The 21,689-nt window shown below is 47.6% G+C and overlaps 3 protein-coding genes and 1 long non-coding RNA gene across 13 annotated transcripts in view; 3 read left to right on the top strand and 1 right to left on the bottom strand.

Moving 5' to 3' along the window:
• The first annotated feature begins 80 nt into the window (after nucleotides 1-80).
• Nucleotides 81-7,951, top strand: LOC138109269 (uncharacterized). Of its 5 annotated transcripts, none has more exons than XR_011150379.1 (6): nucleotides 81-233; nucleotides 3,838-3,946; nucleotides 6,692-6,837; nucleotides 6,941-7,160; nucleotides 7,493-7,675; nucleotides 7,768-7,951. It is a non-coding gene; the product is annotated as an uncharacterized lncRNA (long non-coding RNA). The 5 variants fall into 5 exon arrangements; XR_011150380.1 differs by lacking the exon at nucleotides 3,838-3,946 and adding an exon at nucleotides 1,627-1,687; XR_011150382.1 differs by lacking the exon at nucleotides 3,838-3,946 and having other exon boundaries at nucleotides 7,493-7,571.
• On the bottom strand, nucleotides 2,304-7,565 carry JCHAIN (joining chain of multimeric IgA and IgM). Its single transcript, XM_069012400.1, has 4 exons — nucleotides 7,483-7,565; nucleotides 4,641-4,776; nucleotides 3,660-3,740; nucleotides 2,304-3,447 (listed from the first exon to the last, which is right to left on the bottom strand). Exons 1-4 carry the CDS (start codon nucleotides 7,544-7,546, stop codon nucleotides 3,246-3,248), a joined length of 483 nt encoding a protein of 160 aa, XP_068868501.1. The 5' UTR covers nucleotides 7,547-7,565; the 3' UTR covers nucleotides 2,304-3,245.
• A 3,520-nt stretch (nucleotides 7,952-11,471) lies between the features above and the next one.
• UTP3 (UTP3 small subunit processome component) lies at nucleotides 11,472-13,271 on the top strand. Its single transcript, XM_069012396.1, has one exon. It carries the CDS (start codon nucleotides 11,622-11,624, stop codon nucleotides 13,206-13,208), a length of 1,587 nt encoding a protein of 528 aa, XP_068868497.1. The 5' UTR covers nucleotides 11,472-11,621; the 3' UTR covers nucleotides 13,209-13,271.
• Nucleotides 13,272-16,517: 3,246 nt separating this feature from the next.
• Nucleotides 16,518-21,689, top strand: part of RUFY3 (RUN and FYVE domain containing 3) — a 31,837-nt gene continuing 26,665 nt past the window's right edge. For 5 of the 6 annotated variants that reach the window (XM_069012386.1, XM_069012385.1, XM_069012392.1 and 2 more), the window contains exon 1: nucleotides 16,766-17,066. In XM_069012386.1, coding sequence (XP_068868487.1) covers nucleotides 16,775-17,066 — 292 coding nt within the window. In that variant the 5' untranslated portion in view covers nucleotides 16,766-16,774. Of the gene's footprint in view, nucleotides 16,604-16,765; nucleotides 17,067-21,689 lie in introns of those variants that run through there. The other variant, XM_069012388.1, reaches the window with a different exon arrangement.

Below are 21,689 nucleotides of genomic sequence, written 5' to 3'. Positions count from 1 at the left end.
TTTGATGACCATGTGCTAATTAGGCCAGGAATGCTTAAAGGATCCTGGAAAAGACCAGCTGCTTCTTGTTTGGGGATGGTGGGGTTGTGTTAGTGAGCCTAATTGCTAATATAAAGGAAAAAACTGTCAGTTTGACTTTTTATGTCACTTTGTGAGCTAAGTAGCACATTTTATGTACCTTTGCTTAATTAACACGCTAAGCAAGGAATTTATAAGAAGTACTGTTGGTTGAGGTATGGAATAAGCGGCAAAGTTTTTTGCTTGCATAATTTTTTGAGCTCTATGTGTGTTTACTAGGCTTTAATTTTTCTTTTTTGAGAATAAGAAGCTGACAGGTTTTTTTACATTGTATTTAATTAAAAGAGAAGAGCTGGTTTTCTTCTTTAAGGCATCTTTTTTTTTTTCTATTCAAAACTTCTAAACATGGGTGTGTCTGTTGTTGGGATTATAGAGAACAAGTTAGGGGTTTTTCCTTCATTTTACATTAATTATTTTCCAGTATGGAATGATTACCTGTTGTAGGGACTTCTTGTGTGACAGTATGTTGGAAGGTTCTCCCTTTGTTGCATAGTTGCTACATGAATTAAACATGCCCTAAAAGAAGCAAAACAGAGACCCCAAACCACTCCAACTTGAAAGAATGGGTTTTGTTCTTAAGGTCAATCAGGCTCCATTAGAAACCAAAAAAAGGGGAAGCTGTTACTAAAGTTGCTATTAGGGCACTAAGATGTTTCTCTGCACTGTATTTCTTAATTTTTTTCAATGAGTTAAGCAGTATTTGGGGCTGTGGAGTTCACGGATGGGGTAGAATTGCACTTGATGTTAGGTTGGGAATTTGGAGATGGGCAGCTCCTGGCTCTCTTTTGCCCTTGCTGCAATCAGCCCCTGGTTTCATGTTCCATCAAAACCTGTAGAGTTCAAGTTTTTTACAACATCCAGGAGGCTTTATTTGAACACATTTAAAGTATTTGATTGCCAACACTTCATTTAAACTCCATGTCAATTCCTGGCCTTCAATTGCTGTAGGGAATTTGTCTTCCTGGACTTAATACTTGTAACTTTGTAATTGAGAACAGGGACAATGTTCTTTTCCTTTTAAAAAAAATCAGATCTCTAAGTCCAACAGAAATATTTATTTCTGGGTCACGACTCATAAATTATTTGCAGACTTGAGATATAGGAACTGTGTTGTTTTGTTCAAGGGAACAGGGCTATGTTACAGGAGTGGCTTGACAAACTGCACAGTCACTTGCAGCTCCAGGGGGAGAAGAACAGTCCAGCTGATGGTGCTGATGTGAGGTATTTGTGTGGAACCAGAGGACTTTCAGCCTCAGATTTGCTTGTTGTGGCATTCCTTTGCCTGAAACACAAACGTTTCTTCCTCTGAGGGGAGGAACTTGCTGCAAATAATTTTTTAAAGGTCAAACCCAGCATGTTCTCAGTAGTAACTGAATAGCAAAAGTTTGTTTGAAATGACAAACTGGCTTTTTAAAGGCTGCTTAAGTACCCCAATTAATACCTTTCCATGTCTTATGAGGATTAAAGAGGTGACATGGAAAAGAACTCTAATTTCTCCCTCTCAGACTTTACTTCATAGCTGTAACCTAGTAACTTGTAATGTCACAGCATTCTGAGACCGGGGAACACCAGGATTTTGAAGATGAAAATGTCTTTGAGACAAATTTTGGTGAGTTTTATGTGCCCGCTGCAATACTTAGTCTGCCAAGAGGCTCTTTGCTCTTGGCATTTATTTGAATTGGCTTATTTTTGCATGAAGGAGGGGGAAAATGGTATTTTTACAAATGCATTTTTCATAACTCTGACATAACATCAGAATAATTTGTGTCAATCCTTTTTTACCCCTTTGCTCTTCAAAATTTGGTCCCAAAAGATTTCTTCTTTAGGACAGACACCTTTCATGTGAAAGAATATCCCCCAGATCTGTCTTAAAAGTACTTTATTCAGAGGTGATGAAAACTTCTGATCTGTGGATTGCAGTTTGAAGAGTTAATTTAGGTGATGTTTGGATTTTGAGACTCTAACCCTGCACTGATTCCCAGGGCCTCAAAGCAGCTCAGTGATGCAGAGCTGATCCTAAAATGATAAACCAGTTCAGCCTCAATCTGTCAGAAGTTCTGTAAGTGCATAGAAATATTTCTATTCTGGTATTTTGGGAGGCTTTGCCTGTAAACATAAGCAGTTATTTAGGGAGAGTTTGATTCATTATGAAAGAGAAAAGAATATGATTATAGGTTTCGCTTCTTCTCATGCCTTCTTATTGAATTGGAATAGAACACACAGACTGATGCAGAAAAAAGTTTATTGAATGTTTCACTAACAAAACTACTACTATGGGAATAAGGTTTTTGCTATTTCATTGCTCCAATTCTGAACCCTGAACTAGGGTCCCACTCCAGCAATTTATGTCCCCTTCACAGAATTTTTTGAGGTTTTAAATGCAAAATGAGGAATAAGAAAAGAAATTTGAGCCAACTTGATTTTTTTCTTTTCCCACCACTTGAACCAGAAGCAGGGCTGGAAGAAGGCATCAGTATCAGTAAAGCAGTGGAGAAAGTGAAATGCCCAACATCTCCCAGAAGAGTTGAGTATTCCTGGCACAGCTGAGGGCTTGGCAACTTTGCAAAACACTTCAGGGTAGCAGCATCTTTTGATCTTCTCTGAATCTGTGAGAACTGGAAGCTTGCAGATGCCCAAGTGCTAGAAGGGTCCCTCATCTTCTCTCTCAAATATGGTGTTACAACTCTCTTTCAGGGGCATAAATGCTGCTAATGTCATCAAAGGCATTTTATGAAGATTGTGCAGAGGTTGCTTTAGATTGCTCAGGGAGGGAAGGGCACAGACACTCCTGCTGATGTCTGTAGCAGCCTTGCTGGGGGGAGGACACACAAGGGACTGAAAAAGACAGGTTCCCCAGAGCTGCAAATCAGTGTCGTTTTCCTGACATCAAGGGAATGACTGCCTTACATCTGCTGGGGATCTGCTCTGTGTGGTCTGAGATACAAAATGGCATTGCAGGTACGTGCCAGGGACGTGGGAAGGGAGTCTGACAACCAGGAGCTGCTCTGGGGAGATGGCACGAGTCTGAGGTTGGAAATGGGAGGAGACAAGTTGGGTTACTGTAGGAGCTGGCATTTGGGTGCTGTCATCCCGGTACTGTGGTGCTACACATACATTTTGGAGAGGAACAGGGGGACACCAAGGCTCTAGCACAGCAGAGAGCCGAGCTACTCGGCGAAGCAGGAGGCCGGCGTCAGAGCTGCTGGAACCTGCCTCGCCTCCCCGTGGTACAGGAGTGGCACAGGGGAGCTGTAGCACTTGTTCCTGTCGTAGGTGTAGCAGGTCTGCGGTTCCTCGCAGGAGTTGCCCTGCTGGGCCTGGTGGATCCCCCCAGCCAGCTCAATTTCTACAGGGTCACAATTTTTGCAGCTGGAAGAGATGGAAAATAGAACAAATGTGAGGAGTTACGTGAAAAGATGCCCCTGCCGAACCCCAAATGTTCCCTGCTCATCTGCAGCTAGAGCCAGAGGAGTGCTGTGCCCTTTCTAGGAGTTCCAGGGGAACATCTGGCCCTCAAGCATCTTTTAGAGCTGCTGTGGGTTAAGTCTTGGGAAGTGAAGTTAGGAAGTAAAACTACTTACAGCTCACTCAAGCGGTAGACAAAAGTGGTCCTGAGCGGGGACAAGGGGTCAGAGATGTTCTCCCGAGCCTTCAGGGGGACTCTGCAAAGATGGGAAGAGAATGACTCTCATGAAAACTGCTTATTAAACAGAGTCTGCTCTGTTGTGAGCAATTCTAAACTCTCATCTTCTTCTTCAGGTTATTTTCATTCTGACCCTTCTCCGAATCAAATCCCAGAAACAGGAGATCTTGGTCCTCTGCACCCTCAAAGGCAACAACCCTCCCCAACAGCACTGTAGCAATTGATGTAAGTGCCACTTGCAAGGTGACAGGACTGATAGATAGTGTTAACATTTGTTAAACTCTGAGCTGGCAGATGCTTGAGACTGATGGACAGCGATGTTTAACTAGTGGTTCTCCTGTTGTGAGCTCTGCCAGAGCTCCTGCAGCTCTGGGCTTAAGCTGGTCCTTGTTTCCCAGAGACACACACACTTCTGTTGCGTTTGTGTGAGTGGAGAGGAGAGGAGAGGAAAAAGTACTACTCTTGAACTGAGCTCTGTCTCATGGGAGACAGATAGTTTAGGCATGAACTGATAGTTTATCAGTTTAGGCCTAAACTGATAGTTTAGGCACTAACTATTTTCCCAGGCTTTCTGTCAGGTCAGGAAGCCAATCCAGTGTCATGTGCCCAATCTGATTTCAGGTTAGATCAACTTTTGACAGGTCATGCTCTACTTCCCCAGCCTATTTCGTGAAGTTACTACTGGTCTGCTTAAAACATGGAGATGCTTTTTGTATCTCAAGGGACAAACACCAGAGAGGTTCATGTGAGGTAGAAAAGCACTAAGCAAAGGGAAATACTCAGGATACCACAGAAAGCAGTGCATGTGACAAGCTGTTTGCTTCATCAGTGCTGGGACATAAGAAACAATGCAAAGAAAACTCAAATAACACTGCATCCCCTGCTCACCATCTCCGTGAAATACTTGGCTGCCACTTACATGATGCGGATGTTTCTTTCCAGGACTTCTTCATCGGGATTTTCTTTGGAGGGGACAAACTTTGAGGTCACTGTTACACACTGACACTTATTATTGACCAGCACGTACTCCGCATTGTTGGGGCCCACTGGATAACCTGCAAGCACAGGATATAGAATCCCAGAATCAAGAACAAAATCCTTGAAAGCTGCTCTAGCAGAACGCCAAGGGACAAAAATGCCAGGAATGCACCACTAAGGCACCTGGATTAATTAAAGTCCAGGCTGCAGCAGGTACAAGTGATTCTCTTAGCAAAGATGAGTTCAGCTGTCTTCCTGCTCAGCTCAGTGTGCTGCTGTATGTGGACGTGGTGGGACTGGAAAGGACAAGATTAGGAACCTGGACGCTTTGGTTGGTGAGGAACAAACATGAAGGAATTGCTTGTAAAATGAGATTTTTAGCCACAGCTGGTGACTAAAGTGCTCTTTCACCAGGAATTGGTTAAGCCGTTCCTCTGTCAAGCACCAAGACTGTTCCAGCAGTCCAAACCCCAGTTTGGATCTGACCTCTAAATAGACGTCTCTGACCTTGCCAGTGTGGCAGATGTGTCAGTTTTCCTTGAGTGGTATCTTGTCCTTCAGGTTCCCGGGGTAACAGATGCCAAAAAGCACTAGCAAGGAGGCAGCCCCCTGACTGGCAGGGAAAGGCAGGTGGCCCTGATGATGCTTGTGGTTTGCAGGGAAAACTCCAGTCCTGATTTACCTCTCCAAACTGCTGCTTCTGGCATGCTACTCGATATGAAACTCAGTCAAAGCAGGCTAAAACATGCCAGGTGTCACCCAGAGACTTCTGGGATTTTCCTGATGCAGTGCAATGGTGCTTTACTGTGAGTAGATGGATTTGAAATAGTTCGTTCTTTGCTGGTTTGTTTTCCCCAACCCAGACTCTGGTCTCTTCACCCGCAACAAGCCAACCTTGCTTTTATGTGTTGTTTTTACATCCCTCTGGATTTCTAAATGCTGCTGAAATCAAGTTCACAGGCATCACTTTGCAGCATCATTCTTGCTAAGCACCTTCAGCCTGCTTAGAATACCAGACCCAGTGATTTTTGTCATATGGGGACAGTGTGTATTGGGCTCAGATGGAGCTCAGTTCTGGGGACTTGCCTGCTCTGGTTGTCCCTCGGTTTAATCATAGAGAGAAAAAAGAAACAGGCTGAGAACATCTGTGTTAATCCTGTCTTTAAAGGATTTTGGAGTCACTTGGACTTAAAAGCTTTGGTCCTTCCTTCCCCTATAATATCCTGGTCTCGTTTGCTTCCATTCAAGGTTTTCTGAGATTGTTACAGGCACCATAACTGTGAAAAGGTACCGATCTTGTGTAAAATGATGCCTCAGTGACCCTAGAGTTGCCCTGCTGGTTACAAGTGCTGTCTGTGGCCTCTGGCAGCAGTATACTTGCTGGATAAGATTCTCTATGGAGTGTCTAGCTTGGGAAGGAAATCACTTTCCTAGCTTGTTCTCCAAGCTTCTTCTCTGCCAACTCATCATTCCATATGAGCTCTTCCCTCTGATGCAGAAGCCTCCCAGAAAAGCCTCCCTAGTCTCTGGCTCCTTGTCTTGGCCTTTCTTTTGGCTCAAGGGAAGTCTCTGGCTTCTTGTCCATCACACAGGTCCTCCTCTGCTGTCTGTGCTGCATTCCACATAACACTGTGTGCAGTTCTTCCCAAACCCTTAATCCAAAGCCAATGTTCAAGTCAGATCCTATTGGCTTTCGGGTTGTCCCAAAACCTATGAGAGCAGGCTTTAATTCTAAAATTAGATTAACACAATCTTATGCATATGCAGGTTTTTCTGACTGCTCTAAAAATACTGCCCTGATTTAATTCCTTGTGTTATGCTCTTGGTTTCACTGTTCAAATTACTGGTGCTCCATCAATTTTTCATTTAAGATTACAAGGCTCAAAAAATGTGATTTTATCAGCAGTATCTCCATGTGTCACTCAGTAAAGTCCCCTTGGGGAGAAGGTATTTAAATGCAAAATTTGCTAATGCTGTTCTAAATGTCTGCAGGTTGGATTTCCTGGTGCCTGAGTTACTGCCCTAAGCTGTTCCCTCCCTCCTCATTACTTATGTGGCTGTGTTTTGGACAAAATTTCTCATCTTCCAGTATTTCATTGTCCTGTGATACACCGTGAAGCCCAACAGAATTGCCTGGGGTAAGCAATAAGAAGCCCTCTTCCAAAAGCTGCAGGAGATGCAGGGATGCAGCTGTCTGTGCTTTTGGGATGGTTTTCCCTGAGCACCGATTCGATCCTGCAGACCAGATCCACCATGTGCAGCAGGATGGATTCAGACTGTGTAGAGACCTGAGACCCACACTGAGGAGTGTGCTGGGAGGACAGGCTGAGCTCAGTTGAAATCAAGAGTTTCCAAGAAATTCAGTGGAGTCACATAACAAACTACAGTTTAATCAGAACAAATTGGCTGCGGCCATACGACAGGATTACCAGAAGATTTTGGAAGCCTTTAGATCTAGCAGGTAAGAGCCTTCAAGCTCCCTAGGACTGCAGAAAAGCAAGCAAGCACATTTGCAGTTTATTGCTTCAGAAACCTGATAAAAAATGGCTAATTATCAAGTCTTAAATTTGGAGCTAGTCATCCCTTTATCCTCCAGGCAGCAATTAAAACCACACAGCTCTGATGCAGAAACACCCTGAGGTGTCCAAGCACCACTAAAGCACGGCTGCTTGAGCAGGCTTTGAGGTTTGACTTCTGACTGTTAGAGTAATTTGGGGTAAATTACACAAAGCCTGCCATTGATGTCTTAATCCCAATTTTCCATCTCTTCAATGCTCACCTACCTGCCACAAGGACGATCCCCAAGGAGACGGCCAAGGCCGTGCACAGCAACAAAGAGCTCTTCATCTCGCCTTCCCTTCTTTTGAAGAATGTGAGTGGAGAGCCTGACTCTGCCTATAAGGGCGTGTGCAAATTGGTTTCCTAAAATAAACAGCCCAGCCAACACTGGAAAATGTGGCTGGGGACTGAAACCAGGTGTGTTAATGCATCGAGACCTCTGGCTTTCGGAGGGGAAGGGAGCAGGGGGTTGCATTTTTGTTGTGCTTTTTTCTGTTCTTCACCAACAGGCAACAGAGCTGCTGAGTACAAGGAGGTGCAAAACCACCCAAACCCTTAGGGGACATCTTGCCATCAGGCTGGTGGAAGGTACAAAAGTCCAAGACCCACAGCTCTGGCTCCTAATTTTGAGAAATCAGACTTAAAAATCCCGTGAGTCCTATTAAAAAAACACTTCAGGCTTCGAAATCAGAATCCTGTTTGGACCATCTGTGTGCAAACCAGGGCTGGACCTGCCCCCAGAGAGCCTGCAGTCAAAGCAGGAAAGGTGACAGGGCAGGGGTGAAAGAGGCACAGCAACTGCAGCTCCTGCTTTGAGGAGTTCACTTCCTTGTGAATGGCAAGGGGACTCCATGGGATTTGTGTTTATGAGAGGTCCTGAGTCAGGTCCCAGGGAAACCCTGGGGTATTGGGGATGCAGACTTTTCCTGATGGAGGGCAGTATTGGAGAAGGCCTGGGATTTTTTTTGTTTTTGTCCCAGATTTGGGATCATTTGTGTAACTTCTGAAGAGCCAATGTTGCAATGTAGCCTATAATGGCCAGAGCTGTCTCTGCAGCATTTGCGTGTATCTTGTACAGAAAAAGCCACTTTTTAAGGGAAGCCCAGGCTTAGCAAGGGCTTGCTTGCTCTTGCCAGCCTTCTTCAAGAGGCTGAACTCTTTTGGCAATGCTGCCAGGCATCCTGGTTCCTGTCACTTTGCAGGCTGTCTTTCCTTTTCCAGACCCTGCTGGCTGGCTCCCTAAGCCCAGAACTGTTCCGGGCCCCCTGGCTTTGTGCCCTGAGGTTTTCCCCCAAGCACAAACCCCTCAGCCTGCAGCTGCATGATGCAACGAGCTTTCAGGTTACATCAGCAGCACTCGTGTGCAAGGGGAGCATGGGACGTGGGGGGATGATGGGTCACAGCCCAGCTCCTTGCAGGGCTTTGGGTTCTGCCATAGTTCTTTACAAACCCTGTGTTCTCGTTAGAGATCTGTCTTTAGCAGAGAAAAAATTTGGGGGTGTTTCTTTTCCCCACCCCAGAAAGCATTGCTAACACTTTTATGCAGCCCTCTCTCTGAGACAGGTGCAAGAGGTTCCCTGTGCCCCATTTCTGGAAGAAGGTAAAAAATAAAACGGCTCACCTGGGTTTATAGGGATGTCTGTCTGAAGTACTGTTTGTTTCAGTCACCCTTTTCTGTAAGAATTTTTCTAGAATTATACAAGAAGGGAGAGCGCTGGCACCAGGACAGAGCACATGCAAGGGAGGCTGGCTCTGATCTGCTTTGCCAAGCTGCACTAATAAAAATATGGCACTGGGAAAATGCAAGGAGAGTATTTTCAAATGTCAAGGCAAAGACTGAGCAGAATTATATCTGTGTCTTTCTGTTCACTTTGGTGGTTTTCCCTGGCTGCTGGTGCTCAGCATATCTGGATTTCGGTTGCTAAATCTACACATGTGTGTACAGTCCCTTGGTCTGGATATGATGACATGAGAGCTATTTTCAGTCCCTTCAGCCACCTGCATGGCTCTGGGGATTTCTAGCTAGAAAGCTCTTGAGAGGAAGGTTTATGCTATGGACCGTTACTTTTATGGATTACTCCTGTTTTACTGGATGACTTCTGGAATTTTATCTGGCTGAGCAGGCATTTGGCAAGAGGCTGAGTGGGGAGCTGGCCTCCCAACCTCCCTGCAGGGCAGAGGCTAGAGATGGAATAACGGAGAATTGGAAAAGAAATGAGAACCAGCCCTGTGGTTTCAGTCTCCGTTCACATGTCCTGTGCTTCCAGTTGGCCTTGGACATGGTGAACTAGGATTTTCCAGGTCAGAAGCTGGGCAGGTGCCTGAGTGAAGTGAGCAAAATAGTTGCTGCTGTGTGTCCTTGCTGTGCTGGGTGAGTAGGACGACACCAAGGCACAGGGCCTCTCCACATAACACGCCATCCATGAGCAGTCTGCTCTGTGCTTCTCTTTGCTCCTCCTTTCTCATTGGGAAGCCAAGAGAGTGGTGCATCTAAACAGACCAGCAGCATTCCCTGATTGTTGTCTTGGTAGCAGTGATTCCCTGATGCTTACAGCACACTGGTTTGGCTTGAGCAACTCCTGGAACAACTAACTCATGCTGGAGATCATCTCCAGCTTCACCAGAAGTGGATGATGTTTTCACTAAGTCCTGGAGAAGGTTTGAATAGACATAGATTGCTTCCTGCTCGTGGAAATTAACTTTGGATTGGGAGACATGTCAATTCCATTTAAATCCAAGAGAGTCCAAGTGGAAGTTAGTACACTAATTTTTGACAGGGCAGACTTGAAAAAAATTAGGACACTTAAGATGGAAACTATCAAGGTCAGGGACATGAGAAAGGCCTGGGTTTCTCTAAGTCACAGCTACAAAAGTTATCTGGAATTTCAACTTGGGGAACTGTCTGCAGATGTCTCTGCATGGATTCACACAAAAAGCCAGCAGGACTGAGCAGCCAGATGACAAAGCCTGATCACCAGGGACACCTGTATTTAGTGGCCAAGTATCAAGTGAGGATTTCCACCGAGGTATAGCTAACAAATGTAAGGGATGCTGTGTGTCTCCAGACCCACGTTATTCTTGTTGCTCTTTCTTCTACAAGCCTGGATCCAGGGAGGTGATGCCTGAAAAATGGCTGGGACAGATTTGGAAAAGGGGTCTGAGGCCAAACCTGTCTTTGTGTAAGAAAGTTTTTACCCAGGGGTGACTATGTGAAGAGGCTGAGTGTGTCAGAAAGTCAAAACTGAGACCTGTTTGCCACCAGATCGATCAGAATCCAAGAAAGTGAGTAAAGCTGGGCACCCCACCCTGTTTCAGCTAATTTGAATATTTGTTTGACCTGTTTTTTTCCACAAAAAGGTGGACAGGAGCATTTATAAATACACCCGCACCTGTTCTGTGGTGAGAGAAAAGCACCTGCACTTGTACACAGAACTGCTCTTGCCGGGACGTGTGTGCCTAATTTATCAGGCCTTGGGTTTCTCAGTTTGGACTACACTAATTCCTGTGTCTAATTACTCCGTTCTTGTGGCAGGGCTGCCTGCAGCTCATAAAAGCAGACTGCTTCCCTGTGGCTCAGTATTAATGTCATTTTCCCTTGGGAAGGGTGGGAGGCTGGGCTGGTGCTCTGTCATGGCTGACAGACCCACAAAAACACAGGATGAGAATGCAGAGGCAAGTATAGAGATTGCATTAAAAGCCCGCCTAGTGAGGGGTCCCCAGGTGCTGAAAAATCAGAATCGCTTCTTTTCTGGGACACATGCACCTCTTGGCACAAGGGGATGGATTCAAGGAGTGCCGAGGCGATGAAGCAGCAGCTGCCGAGCTGTGCAGCCTGAAGCTGCCCCGCAGCCCCCGGGAACAGGCCCGGCTCTTGCCGCAGCTGCCTGTATCCTGTAAAAGTGCGACTCGGTGACGGGAAAGATTCGGAGAGTTCATGTGTGCACCTCGGAAGTGTCCAGGGAGGTTTGCAAATACTTCTGCTTCCCTCCGAGTTTCATCTGGTCGTAGGGAACTGAGTACCAAGTCTTGGTTACAAGGACACAGGTGCCAGGTGTGTTTTCCATGTTTTTTTCCTCGTTGCTGTAAGATGACGGCACAGACAGCAGCTGTACGTGGCTGGACTTCTAGAGGAAGAAAAATCCCTGAGGAGGACACAAAAGGCTTTTTCTTTATTTTTCCACGTGGCATTATCACCTGCTGAGAGCTGCCACGGCTGAAGCCCCTCCTCCCCGCGGGCTTCCCGGGGCATCCCCCATCTCCCCGGGGGCGTGAACACGCTCCGGCCCTGGAACAGGAAGGGCTCGGGAGCGAGCGGAAGGGACGCAGCGGAAGGGGAAGCGCGGCGGAGGCGGCGGTGGGAGCCATGCGGACCCGGCGCGGCACCGTCCTGCGGCCGCGGGCCGAGCCCGCCGATGAGCCCGCAGATGAGCCCGCAGATGAGCCCGCCGAGGCGCCCGGCGGCCGCGCCGGCCCCGAGGAGCTGGCGGACGATGTGGAGCGCTTCCACGAGGAGCAGTTCCGCGCCGTGATGGCCGCCCTGGACAGCGGCGATGAAGCCGGGGACAGTGAGGAAGAGGAAGAGGAGGAGGTGCTGGGGCTGCAGCTGCCCGAGGACAGCGAGGAGGAGGAGGAGGGTGATGAGGATGAGGATGAGGATGAGGATGAGGATGAGGATGAGGAGACGCACGAGCAGAATCCCTTTGTGGAGTACAGCGCAGAGGAGGATGAGAATGGAGAAGGTGAGGAAGATGAAAATGATGCTGAGGATGAAGAGGGGGACTTGTCCATGGAAAGCGACTTGGAGGAGCGGCATCCGGAAGCCAAGCTCCCCCATGAGCTCTCCTGGGGCCAGCGCAAGCAGCTCTACTATGACACGGACTATGGGACTGATGCCCAGGCCAAGGGCAAGAGGAGCCAGCAAGAAATCGATGCTGAGGAGGAGGAAGAGGAGCAGGAGGCTCAAGTCATCCAGAGACGGTTGGTGCGGGATTTGGGGGAGGATGATTATGGTCTGGACATGATCCAGGGCTACCTGGCTGAGCAGCAGAAAACCCACGACAGCAAGGGGCAGAAGATTGATAAGGATCTGCAGGCCCTTTCCAAGAAGGAGCAGCTGAAGCTGCTGAAGCAGGAGTCCCCGGAGCTCCTGCAGCTGATGGAGGACTTTGAGGTGAAGCTCATGGAGATCAAGGATGAGTTGCACCCACTGCTGCAAATGGTCAGAGACGGCACTATTCCCCAGGGGAAGGGCAGTCGCTATTTGCAGACAAAGTATCATCTCTACCTGAACTACTGTGCCAATATCAGTTTCTATCTGGTCTTGAAGTCCAAGAGGATGCCGGTTCATAGTCACCCCGTCATCGAACGGCTGGTGGCGTACAGAAATATCATCAATGACCTCTCCGTTATAGATCAAAGGCTTTCCCCACAGGTCCGTATGCTTCTGAGGAACTACTATGACAAGAAGGAAGAGAAGCTACGGAAGGAAAACAAGTTCTCAGTGTTTCTCACCATGGGTGGCAAGAAAGACAAACCAAAACATGCCTCTGCAGCTGTTAATGGCCAGGCTGCTGCTGCTGCTGAATCATCGGATGAGTCGGAGCTGGATGAGGAGGCTGCCCTAAAATACTACAGGATTATGGAGGAGAAGCTGGCACTCAAGAGGAAGAGAGCTGGAGACGAAGATGTGCTTGAAGAAGCAGCGGTGTCGGAAGCAGAGGATCCCAGTAAAAAGAGAGGGGTGACCTATCAGATGATCAAGAACAAAGGCCTCACGCCCAAAAGGAGGAAGATCGATCGCAATCCCCGGGTCAAGCATCGGGAGAAATTCCGGCGAGCCAAAATCCGCCGTAAGGGCCAGGTCCGCGAGGTCCGGAGGGAGCTGCACAGATATGCCGGGGAACTGTCTGGCATTCGGGCCGGGGTTAAGAAAAGCAGGAAGCTTAAGTGATAGTTATTTTTTTGTAAGAGCTGCGAGTAGCAGTACTGAATCCAATAAAAATTTTATACTCGATATCGTGGGGTTTATTCTTAAGGAAACGGGGGGTGGGGTGGGCTGTTTTTCGGAGGATGCTTTCTAGAAGGTGCCATCTCCGAGTGGCACAGGGCCCTTTCCGTACCCCGCCCATGTCTGAAGGTATTTTCCTCTGTTGTGGTGCTGTCATGTCTATAAACAGGAAGCCTTGAGAGATTGCAAGGATTGTATCAGGCAAAGGGAATTAAATGGGCCATGTGGGACTGATGGGGAGATGGGATGGGATGGATGGACCTCTTGAGGGTGGGTTGAGAAAGGGATTCAGCAGCTGTCACTTGCCTTCTCTGTTTTGCTGTCTTGTTCTGGTCCATCCTGTTCCTGTGTTGAGCTGCAGAGATGTGGTTAATAGTTAATTTTTGTTCTGATTAATTCCTTTGTTAGGTCTTAAATGTATGGGCACTACTTTTAGGCTGTCTTAAATTAGTCCCATGTGGTCTGAAATACTGTTTCCCTTCCTGAATTCAGTGAGAAGCAAAGCAAGGACTTCTCTGGAATTTATAACCATCTATGTGATAAACATACTAACTTCCCCTATGATAAATGTTAAATGTTGTCTGCTGCTACAGGACTGAGTAGCATTGCTACAGGACCACCTTACAGATGGGTAAGGTTTATGTCATCAGTGGTCAGGTAAACTTTGAGGATGTTGGAATTATTTCCATGCCTTCTGGTGAGTAAATGCATTTTAATGCCACACTGAAATGCTTGCCAGGAGCTAAATGGCTCCAATCTGGGCTGTAAAAAAAGAATGAGTGATAATTCTTCTGACGTTTAACAAAAACTCTCTTGGGTAAAACCTGGACTTCTGTCTGGGACAGGTTTCAGCGAGCCCATGCCTTGGTTTGTGTACCATACCATCTGAAACATATTAGTTTTCCATGCAAAATTATTTCTGGGGAATAATTACTTTATCTCGTAATGTGATTGCATATCATGGGGGGGTTTGTGTGTGTGATGGTCTTGGGGGAAGCCAAGATACGAGTGTGTGCTCTTGATCCTGTGACGGGCCAGGTTCTGTAATTCAAACATGCAGGTGCTCTGTTTGTGCTCTGCAAGTGACATGTGCTTTCATGGGGTTCCTGTGTAAACCTGGACACGCCAGGCCTGTTTCTGCCAGGAACATGCTGTTCACTGCTGGTTGGAGAATATTTTGGTAATTTTCCAGGCTCTTTGTTGAAGGAAGAGGTAGAAACACAATAAACTTAAGCTGGACAGATGGGAACAGTCCTTTTCTGTCTCAGATGCACCAAACAGGTCTTCTCCTTAGAGCTGTGCTTACTCACCTGCCCTTACTGTGAGCAACACTGTTGGCTGCTCCTTCCCAGGGAGAAGAGTCCCGGCCTCGCTGAGGAGGGAAGTAGAATTTTCCCGCCTTTAACTCCCACTGGGATCATGATTGGAGGCTGCCACTGATAATGCTGAGCTGTGCTCCGGAGGCTCTGCCAAGAGGTCAGTAAGAGTTAAGATGCTGGGCAAAAAAGCAGCTTAGGTGCTTTTTCTGGGGAGGGATGGTGTTGTGTAACAGGTATCACATGGGATGTGGAAAATACCCAGCAGAGGTGCTCCCTGATCTCATTACTACAGAACCTGCTTGTGCACGTTTCACACTTGATGCAAAAATGAAGGGCCAACGATCTCTCGTGGATCTGGCTTTGTGCTTCCTTGGAAAGCTCCGGGTAGCTGGCAAGCGAAATTCTGGCGACTTAGATCTGAGCAGTGAAAAAGGGCAATAACAAAGTGGTGTGCCATTACAGACACATTCCCAGAAACACTGGGATTAAGGCTGAAGGCCGGAGGGAACGCGGCGGGTCAGCAGCCCGGCCCTGCCTGCCGGCAGATGGCACAGCACAGCTCCTGGGTTAATGAAGATTAACCAGGCATTATGTCTACTTGGTTAGTTCAGAGGTTGGACAAAGCCATGAACATCATTCCTGTGTGCTTTTATGTATGGGTGATCACGGGAAGGCTGTGATTATTAATGCTGTGGGAGGGGGGACACTGTACAGTGTCTCTAAGAAATACTTGCGCTACTCTTTTGTGCTGAAGGGAAATTCCTAGTGGTGAACAGGTTTTGAAAATCCCTATGAAAATGGACACATGAAATCGAGCAAGAACCACAAGTGATCAGGAAAAGAAGCAAGGAGTGGATCAAAGTCCTGGTTAATGCTGCTTTTTTCCTTTTCCAGTACTGCTTCTGGACAAGGTGCTGACACTGGCAAGGAATGCTTCAGCCATGAGATGGCACTTGCCATCGTCCTGCTTGAAGGAATGCTTCAGCCATGAGATGGCACTTGCCATCGTCCTGCTTGGAGAGGACTGGCAGCCTCAGCAGCACCTAAAGCAGGTGGGGATTCACCTCAGTAACAGCTTTGTCTCACCTCCATCACCCTCACAGCCATGGAAGTACCTGCTCTGGGTCCTTTCCATCTGCTCACCTGGAGCACGGTGATCCAAGGGATAGTCAGTCCTCGCTGCACCTGCACATAAATGATTCCTGTTTAAACTGACATAGGCAAAGTGTAGGAAGCTCTAAGGTACGAGCTATTATTTTGTTTTTCTGCACCCAGAAGACATAATCCTCGGGGAGCAATGAGCATCCAGAGTAAGCCTGGCTGCCTTTGGAAGCTTGGGCAGAAAAGTACAGTGGCAGAGAGTGGGACAATGCTTTTTGCATCACAGCCTGAACATTCTATTTATACAGGGCAAGGAAAATATATTGAAGAACTGACATGGAAATACATCTGCTGCTGCCTTAGATTTTATCAAGGTTTTCCTAGCTGTGTTCCATAATACTCCATCACACACAGTCTGGGCATTGTTTTACTCTTGTTAGCAAGTAGAAATTCAGACATTCAGCTGTGAGATTTGTAAAGTGGCTTAAAGCATCTGTTCAATTAGTTGCAACATGTTGCATGACTTGGGGCAGCACTGGAAAATCAGTCTCCAGAAATCAGTAGCCTTTACAGCTTTGCTTTTGCAATTTTAATGTGAGATTTAAAAAGAAAGCAGCAACGTGTTTCAGCTTAACCCAAGTGCACGGAAGGCAGGCTGTTCTTTAAAAACTGGCAGATTTATGTGCTTCCTGCCTGCTGACAACACCACAGTCCACATTAATTGCCTTCTCTTCTGAAAGAATCTCCCAAGTGAAATTCCTAGTAGTACGCTGTATTTGGCAGTTTTAATACTAAGGAATATATACTTGGACTTTGTCGCCTTTTGTCCCAGGATCTCAAAGCGCTGCTATCCATGAGCTCTCACTCCGGGGAAAGCCAAGGGGAGGCAGGAGATGGTGCCCTGGCTTCGCTTTACGGGTAAGAGCCCCCGCACCCTCAGAGGGTGGCTATCGGGGCGGCTGTCACCTGCCGTGCTCCCCCCGGGCCGGGCCGAGCCGCTCCCCGGCGGTGCGGGGGGAGCCCCCGGGGGCGGAGGCGGAGGCGGCCGCGGCGCTTCCCGGCCGGGGCGGGGCGGGGGCCGGGGCGGCGATGGCGGAGGCGGAGCGGGCAGCGCTGCCGCCGCCGCCGGCGAAAAGTTCCCGGGACGGGGCCGAAGCGGAGCTGTCCCCCGGCATGGAGCGGCGGCCCGAGCCCGGGGAGGCGGCGGCAGCGGCGGAGGAGGAGGAGGCGCGCCCTGCCTCGCCGCCGTTCTTCCTCCTCTACCCCGGCCATGGAGGCGGCGCCGCGGCCGCGCCGCCCGGGCTGTGGAGACCCCCTGCGCCCCGCGGCGGGGCCGCCTTGCCCGTGCTGGTGCTGAGCTACCCGGGGCCGGACGGAGCCCGTGAGTACGGCGGGGGCTGCTCCCGGGCCGGGAGCCTCCCTCGAGGCGGGGTGGGCGGCGGGCCGGGGGTCCCTGGGCGCCGCTCCGCTCCCGGGGCTGCCCCTGCCTCGAGCGCTGCGGGCGGGGGGCGCGCGGCTCCGGCAGCCACGGGCGCGCCCGGGCTCGGGGCCCCCGCCCCAGAGCTGCCCCTGCCCCGGGGGGCTCTGGGGGCACGCGGGTGCGCCCCGGCGGCGGGAAGGGCAGCGGGGGCTCGCAAGGAGGCGGGTCGTGTGGGGGTCTGTGTGAGCCGTGCTGGCCCAGCAGCTCAGCAAAACCAGCCCCACAGAGAGCCCTTTGAGGAGAATCGGTGCCGCCCTTGGAAATACAACAGGCTGTCCTGGACGCGGGGTCTAGTCTAGGGGCTGGGGAACCCCCGCTCGGGCTTCGTCCTGGTGCTGGTGTGGAGAACAAATCCGAGGCGAGGGCACTGCACGCTGGAGACCTGAAGAGGCTGAAGTGCATGGCTCTGTGGGGCGTGTTGGGTGACAAATAGGGTTTTCCTTTGTAAGATTCTTTCTGATGTTCTTGTGGTGTATTTGGGGAAGCTGGAGTATTCTGAAGTACTTGGGTGTGTTTTAAAAATCAAATAAAAAGTACACACATGGGTGCATATAGAAGAGATCTTCTGTTTTCCATCCATCCTAAAAATAACCAGCAGCTTCATCCTCTGGGCTGGTGCCAGAGTGTGTGTGACTGAGCTTTTGGCCTTTGCTTTGTCACCTCCTGTCCCAGGTGAGCATTCATTCACACAGGAGCTGATTTGTTTGGAGCGGGTGTCTGGTTTTTTTTCCTCCTTTGGAAGCTGATGTACTTGAAGGCATTACTCAGCAGAGCTATAACTAGTGAGGTAAGAAGTCCATGTTTGTAATGCCAAGAGGAGGCACGAAATGCTCTGACATTGCTCTGAGCTCTGTGAAGGACTGACTGTGACTGCCAGCTTATGTCCAAAGTCCCTCCCTGCTAAACTTTTGTTTAAAATGACAGGCCCCTGTCAAAACCTTCCATTTTACTTTCCCTAATCAGGAGATCTTTACCCACAGTAAACCCTGTGATGTGCATGCAAGGGGCTGAGCTACTTCTGATAGAAAAGAAGACTTAAAAATATTTAATCTTAGTTGTTCAAACTTTGTGAGAAGCTCTTATCTGGATGTGGAGAAACTGAAGCATTGAGTTGAGCAAATTTGTGCACAAGGACTTAGTGGAGAAGCTCAGTGGTTGAGCAATGCTTTATCCCGAGTCAGCCTTATTCTGCAGTGATTGTTCATGTAAGCTTTGTGAAAAACCTTTATAAGATGCTTATAAAAGTTCCCTTGTTCTTGTGAGCCATGGAGGTGACAGCTGCCTGTGCAGTATCGTGTGTCACAGCCTGCTCAGGGACTGGCTGATGCAGTGATAGCAGTGTCTGGAGGGAACAGGAATCAGCATCTATTTGCATGGTGTCCTGGACTCTGTTTCTCCTGGGGCAAACTCTGTCAGTAAATCACTTTCTTCCATCATCTCTTTGTTCCTGTTGTGGTTTTTTCCAGTTTTCACATCTCTAAAAGCATCTTTCATTTGTTCCCACAGAGCAGCAGGAGCAGTGCAGTTCTGCTGCAAAGTCTTAGGTGTTACAGGGAGGCACTGGCCACTACACCAAAAAGTCAGTATTTCACAATATTTTGGAGGTTTATTTAAAGTCTTTTTTATTTTTTCCTGTTACAACACAATCATTGCATTATTCTGTTGTATTCTCACCTGATTACAAACATCAGGTGAAGGCCAGAGTTGGTATGGGAAGGAGACTGCAAAAGTTCTTCATGGCAGCAGCACCTGCCTACTGGTTACAGATGGTTCCAGACAGAAGGAGCAGGATGATGTACTTAAATGTGCTGACCTGCAGCAAAACCTTAAAACAGTTAAAAGCAACTTGATTAGGCTGTCCTTAAAAAAAACCCAAAACCCTAAACCAAACCCTAAACCTTTCCTTGCTCTTACTGAAAGCCTACCCAATGCCACTATACTTGGAATAGACTTCTCCTTCCCACTTCTTATCTGTACCTTTAATTATGAGAGTTACTTCCATCCTAAAATAATATCTCTGTATTTCACAGTAGGTAAAGAAAAGCTTGCTTGTCACCTTTTAATGAAAAAATTGTTACTGATTTTCGGGTTGTCAAACTTCCTTTTGCCCATTCCTGTTTGAGCTTGCAGGGTTCAGAGTAGCTGGTATTTGAGGTAATGTGCGTATCTGTGCTGGCAGAGGAGTCAGAAGCAGACTTTGCTATGTAAATGCTAATTTTATCTTTTTAGATTACATTCCATGTCAGAGATGGCTTTGTCCTTTTTCCCTTTGCAATCTCTACCCATTGAGGGGGAAAACTTTCTCCTAATGATGGAAACACAGGTATCTCACAGGCTCTGAAAATAAAAGTACACCCAAAGATGCTCCCTGGAGTCCTAAGGCTGGTTTGGAAATTTGTTTGGGTTTCTTTGCTTAGATTATTCTAATTTATTCAGTTCTGAAACTCAAAATACTTTGCAGTACAGCTCAGCTCCCAAATACTGGTGGCTGATGGAGTGCTTGGTGTTCAGGTGGTTGGTCTTAAAATTCCAGTGCAGTCAGTTTGTGATTCTTTAATCTTAAAAACGTTTTAGCAGAACCCTGCTATGTTTTGTAATCTGGCCAAAGCCTCTAAGGGCTGGTGCCAAAGCGTAGCTCACAGGAGGGTTTGTAGGACCAGTCAAGGCTGTCTGACGGGTTTGAGATGGAGAAAGTGGTTCATCCTGCACAGCCTCCTCTGCATTTATCCGTGATTGGGGTTTTTCTGTGTCCGTGACCATCCTGGAACCCTGATGGAGCCTTATCAGGTGCCCTTGAGTTGCCTGGTAGTCGTATGAAAGGTTTTATGAAAACACAAATATTCGAGACCTTTCTTTTGTTTCTTTGTGAGATGCTTTGTTGCTTTTATCACTCTGGGGCACAGAATGGGGATAGGGGAAAGTTTCTCTTGTGGTTTTCAGGTGGTGATTAAAAGGTCACAAGTCGGTAAGTCAAACAGTTCCTATTTGGGGTTTTTCATGGTTACTTTTTTTCTGTTTTGGAAATAAGTCAAAGAACATTTTCCAAGTATTTTAAAGATCCCTATGGAGTATTTGCAGCAGGATCATTGCATAAAGGAGCCTGAAAATAGAACTCAGCTGGAAGACTGGCTTCTGTTATTTCTTCACGTTAACAGCAAACCAATGGAAGTTGAACAGTTCCTAATTTTTTAGCAGACCTTCCCTATGATCCTGATGTGCGGGGCACTTGCCAGTGCTGAGTTCAGCTGAAGACCCGTGTTGTGAAATAGGAGCTGCAGGGTTACACCCAGTGCTGTTGGTATTTCTAATTGCTTCAAAACAGAGAAATTAAACTGTCTGATAATGAGATCTGTTGGATAATAGCTTGAGCAATAGCTTATGGCCCTTTGTTGATTCTAAAGGGTTTGTTTTGACCATGTGCTGTTTGTTTAGACCCTGTCCAAGGGTTAGCCAGGGCCAGCAGCTGTTCTGTAGCAGTTGGTACATGGCCACTTTCACTGGGTTTAGAATCTGGGGTGGTGCGATGTGGATGCTGCAGCTAGAGGCTGTCATTGCTGAAAGGGTTTATAAGTATACGAGTTAAGATGCTGTCAGCACGATTTATAAACTCTGTTCTCTTGGAGAGAAGAAACAATAGTAATTCTCATTTTCTGTGAAATAACTGCCCTTTGCGTCGCTGTCAGAACAGGCTGCGTGGTGCTTGGTTGGGTTTGGCCTAATGGGAAAGAGCTGCTGAGTCAAAATGTGCTGTACTAAGCAGGAAGTTTTCACCAAAACCAACTGCTTCCTCTTGCCAGTCAGAAATAGCAGCTCTTCATCCTTTTTCCCAGTTTTACGAGGCTTTTACATGATGGGTGCTGGTTTTTTCCGAAAGCTGTATGCATTGGCATGCTGAATTCTGTATCCAGCAATCTGTTTTGGCATTTCACATCCCTGAGAAACAGATGTACGTCCTTTTGAGTATTTCTTTGGGGTACAAAAAGGGAGAGTAATCAAGGTCCCATACATTTGGGCACGTGTTCTTATCAATATGTCGTTCTGGTGGCAGCCTTCTCCAAGGCTGACTGTCCATCCATTTCAGATGGATGTTATACATCTGCTCTCCTCAAATAGATTGGAGCCACACAGGAATGAAGTCAGATAAGCTAATTTATTGGTGCCTGATATCATTGTTGAAGTGGGTGGGGACACTCTAGCGACCTTGGGAATGAGAAGTGTGTCTGTTGACCTGGGACCTCTTGTGCCCCAGCACCAGGACTGTGTGGGCTGGGGACACAGGCAAGGTTCAGCCAACCAGGAAGGGACAGGGAATGCAGTGCTGTTATTATAAAATAATATTATTATATTGTTGTTGAGAGGTTGAAAGCCTGTTTCTCTTCCTGCTGAGACAGTATTTCTTTGTGAGCTTCACGTGAGCAACACAATTTTCAGGGGAGATTTTTAAAGTATAAGATTGGGTCACAGTGTTTGTAGTGTTCTTCCTTATTGTCCTTCCATGTGCACATGCCCTGCTGAAAAAGCTTC

This window comes from Aphelocoma coerulescens, chromosome 4, assembly GCF_041296385.1.
Source record: "Aphelocoma coerulescens isolate FSJ_1873_10779 chromosome 4, UR_Acoe_1.0, whole genome shotgun sequence".
NCBI lineage: Eukaryota > Metazoa > Chordata > Aves > Passeriformes > Corvidae > Aphelocoma > Aphelocoma coerulescens.
Note: the sequence above shows the minus strand (reverse complement) of the source record. Positions and strands in the feature narration are given on the sequence as shown.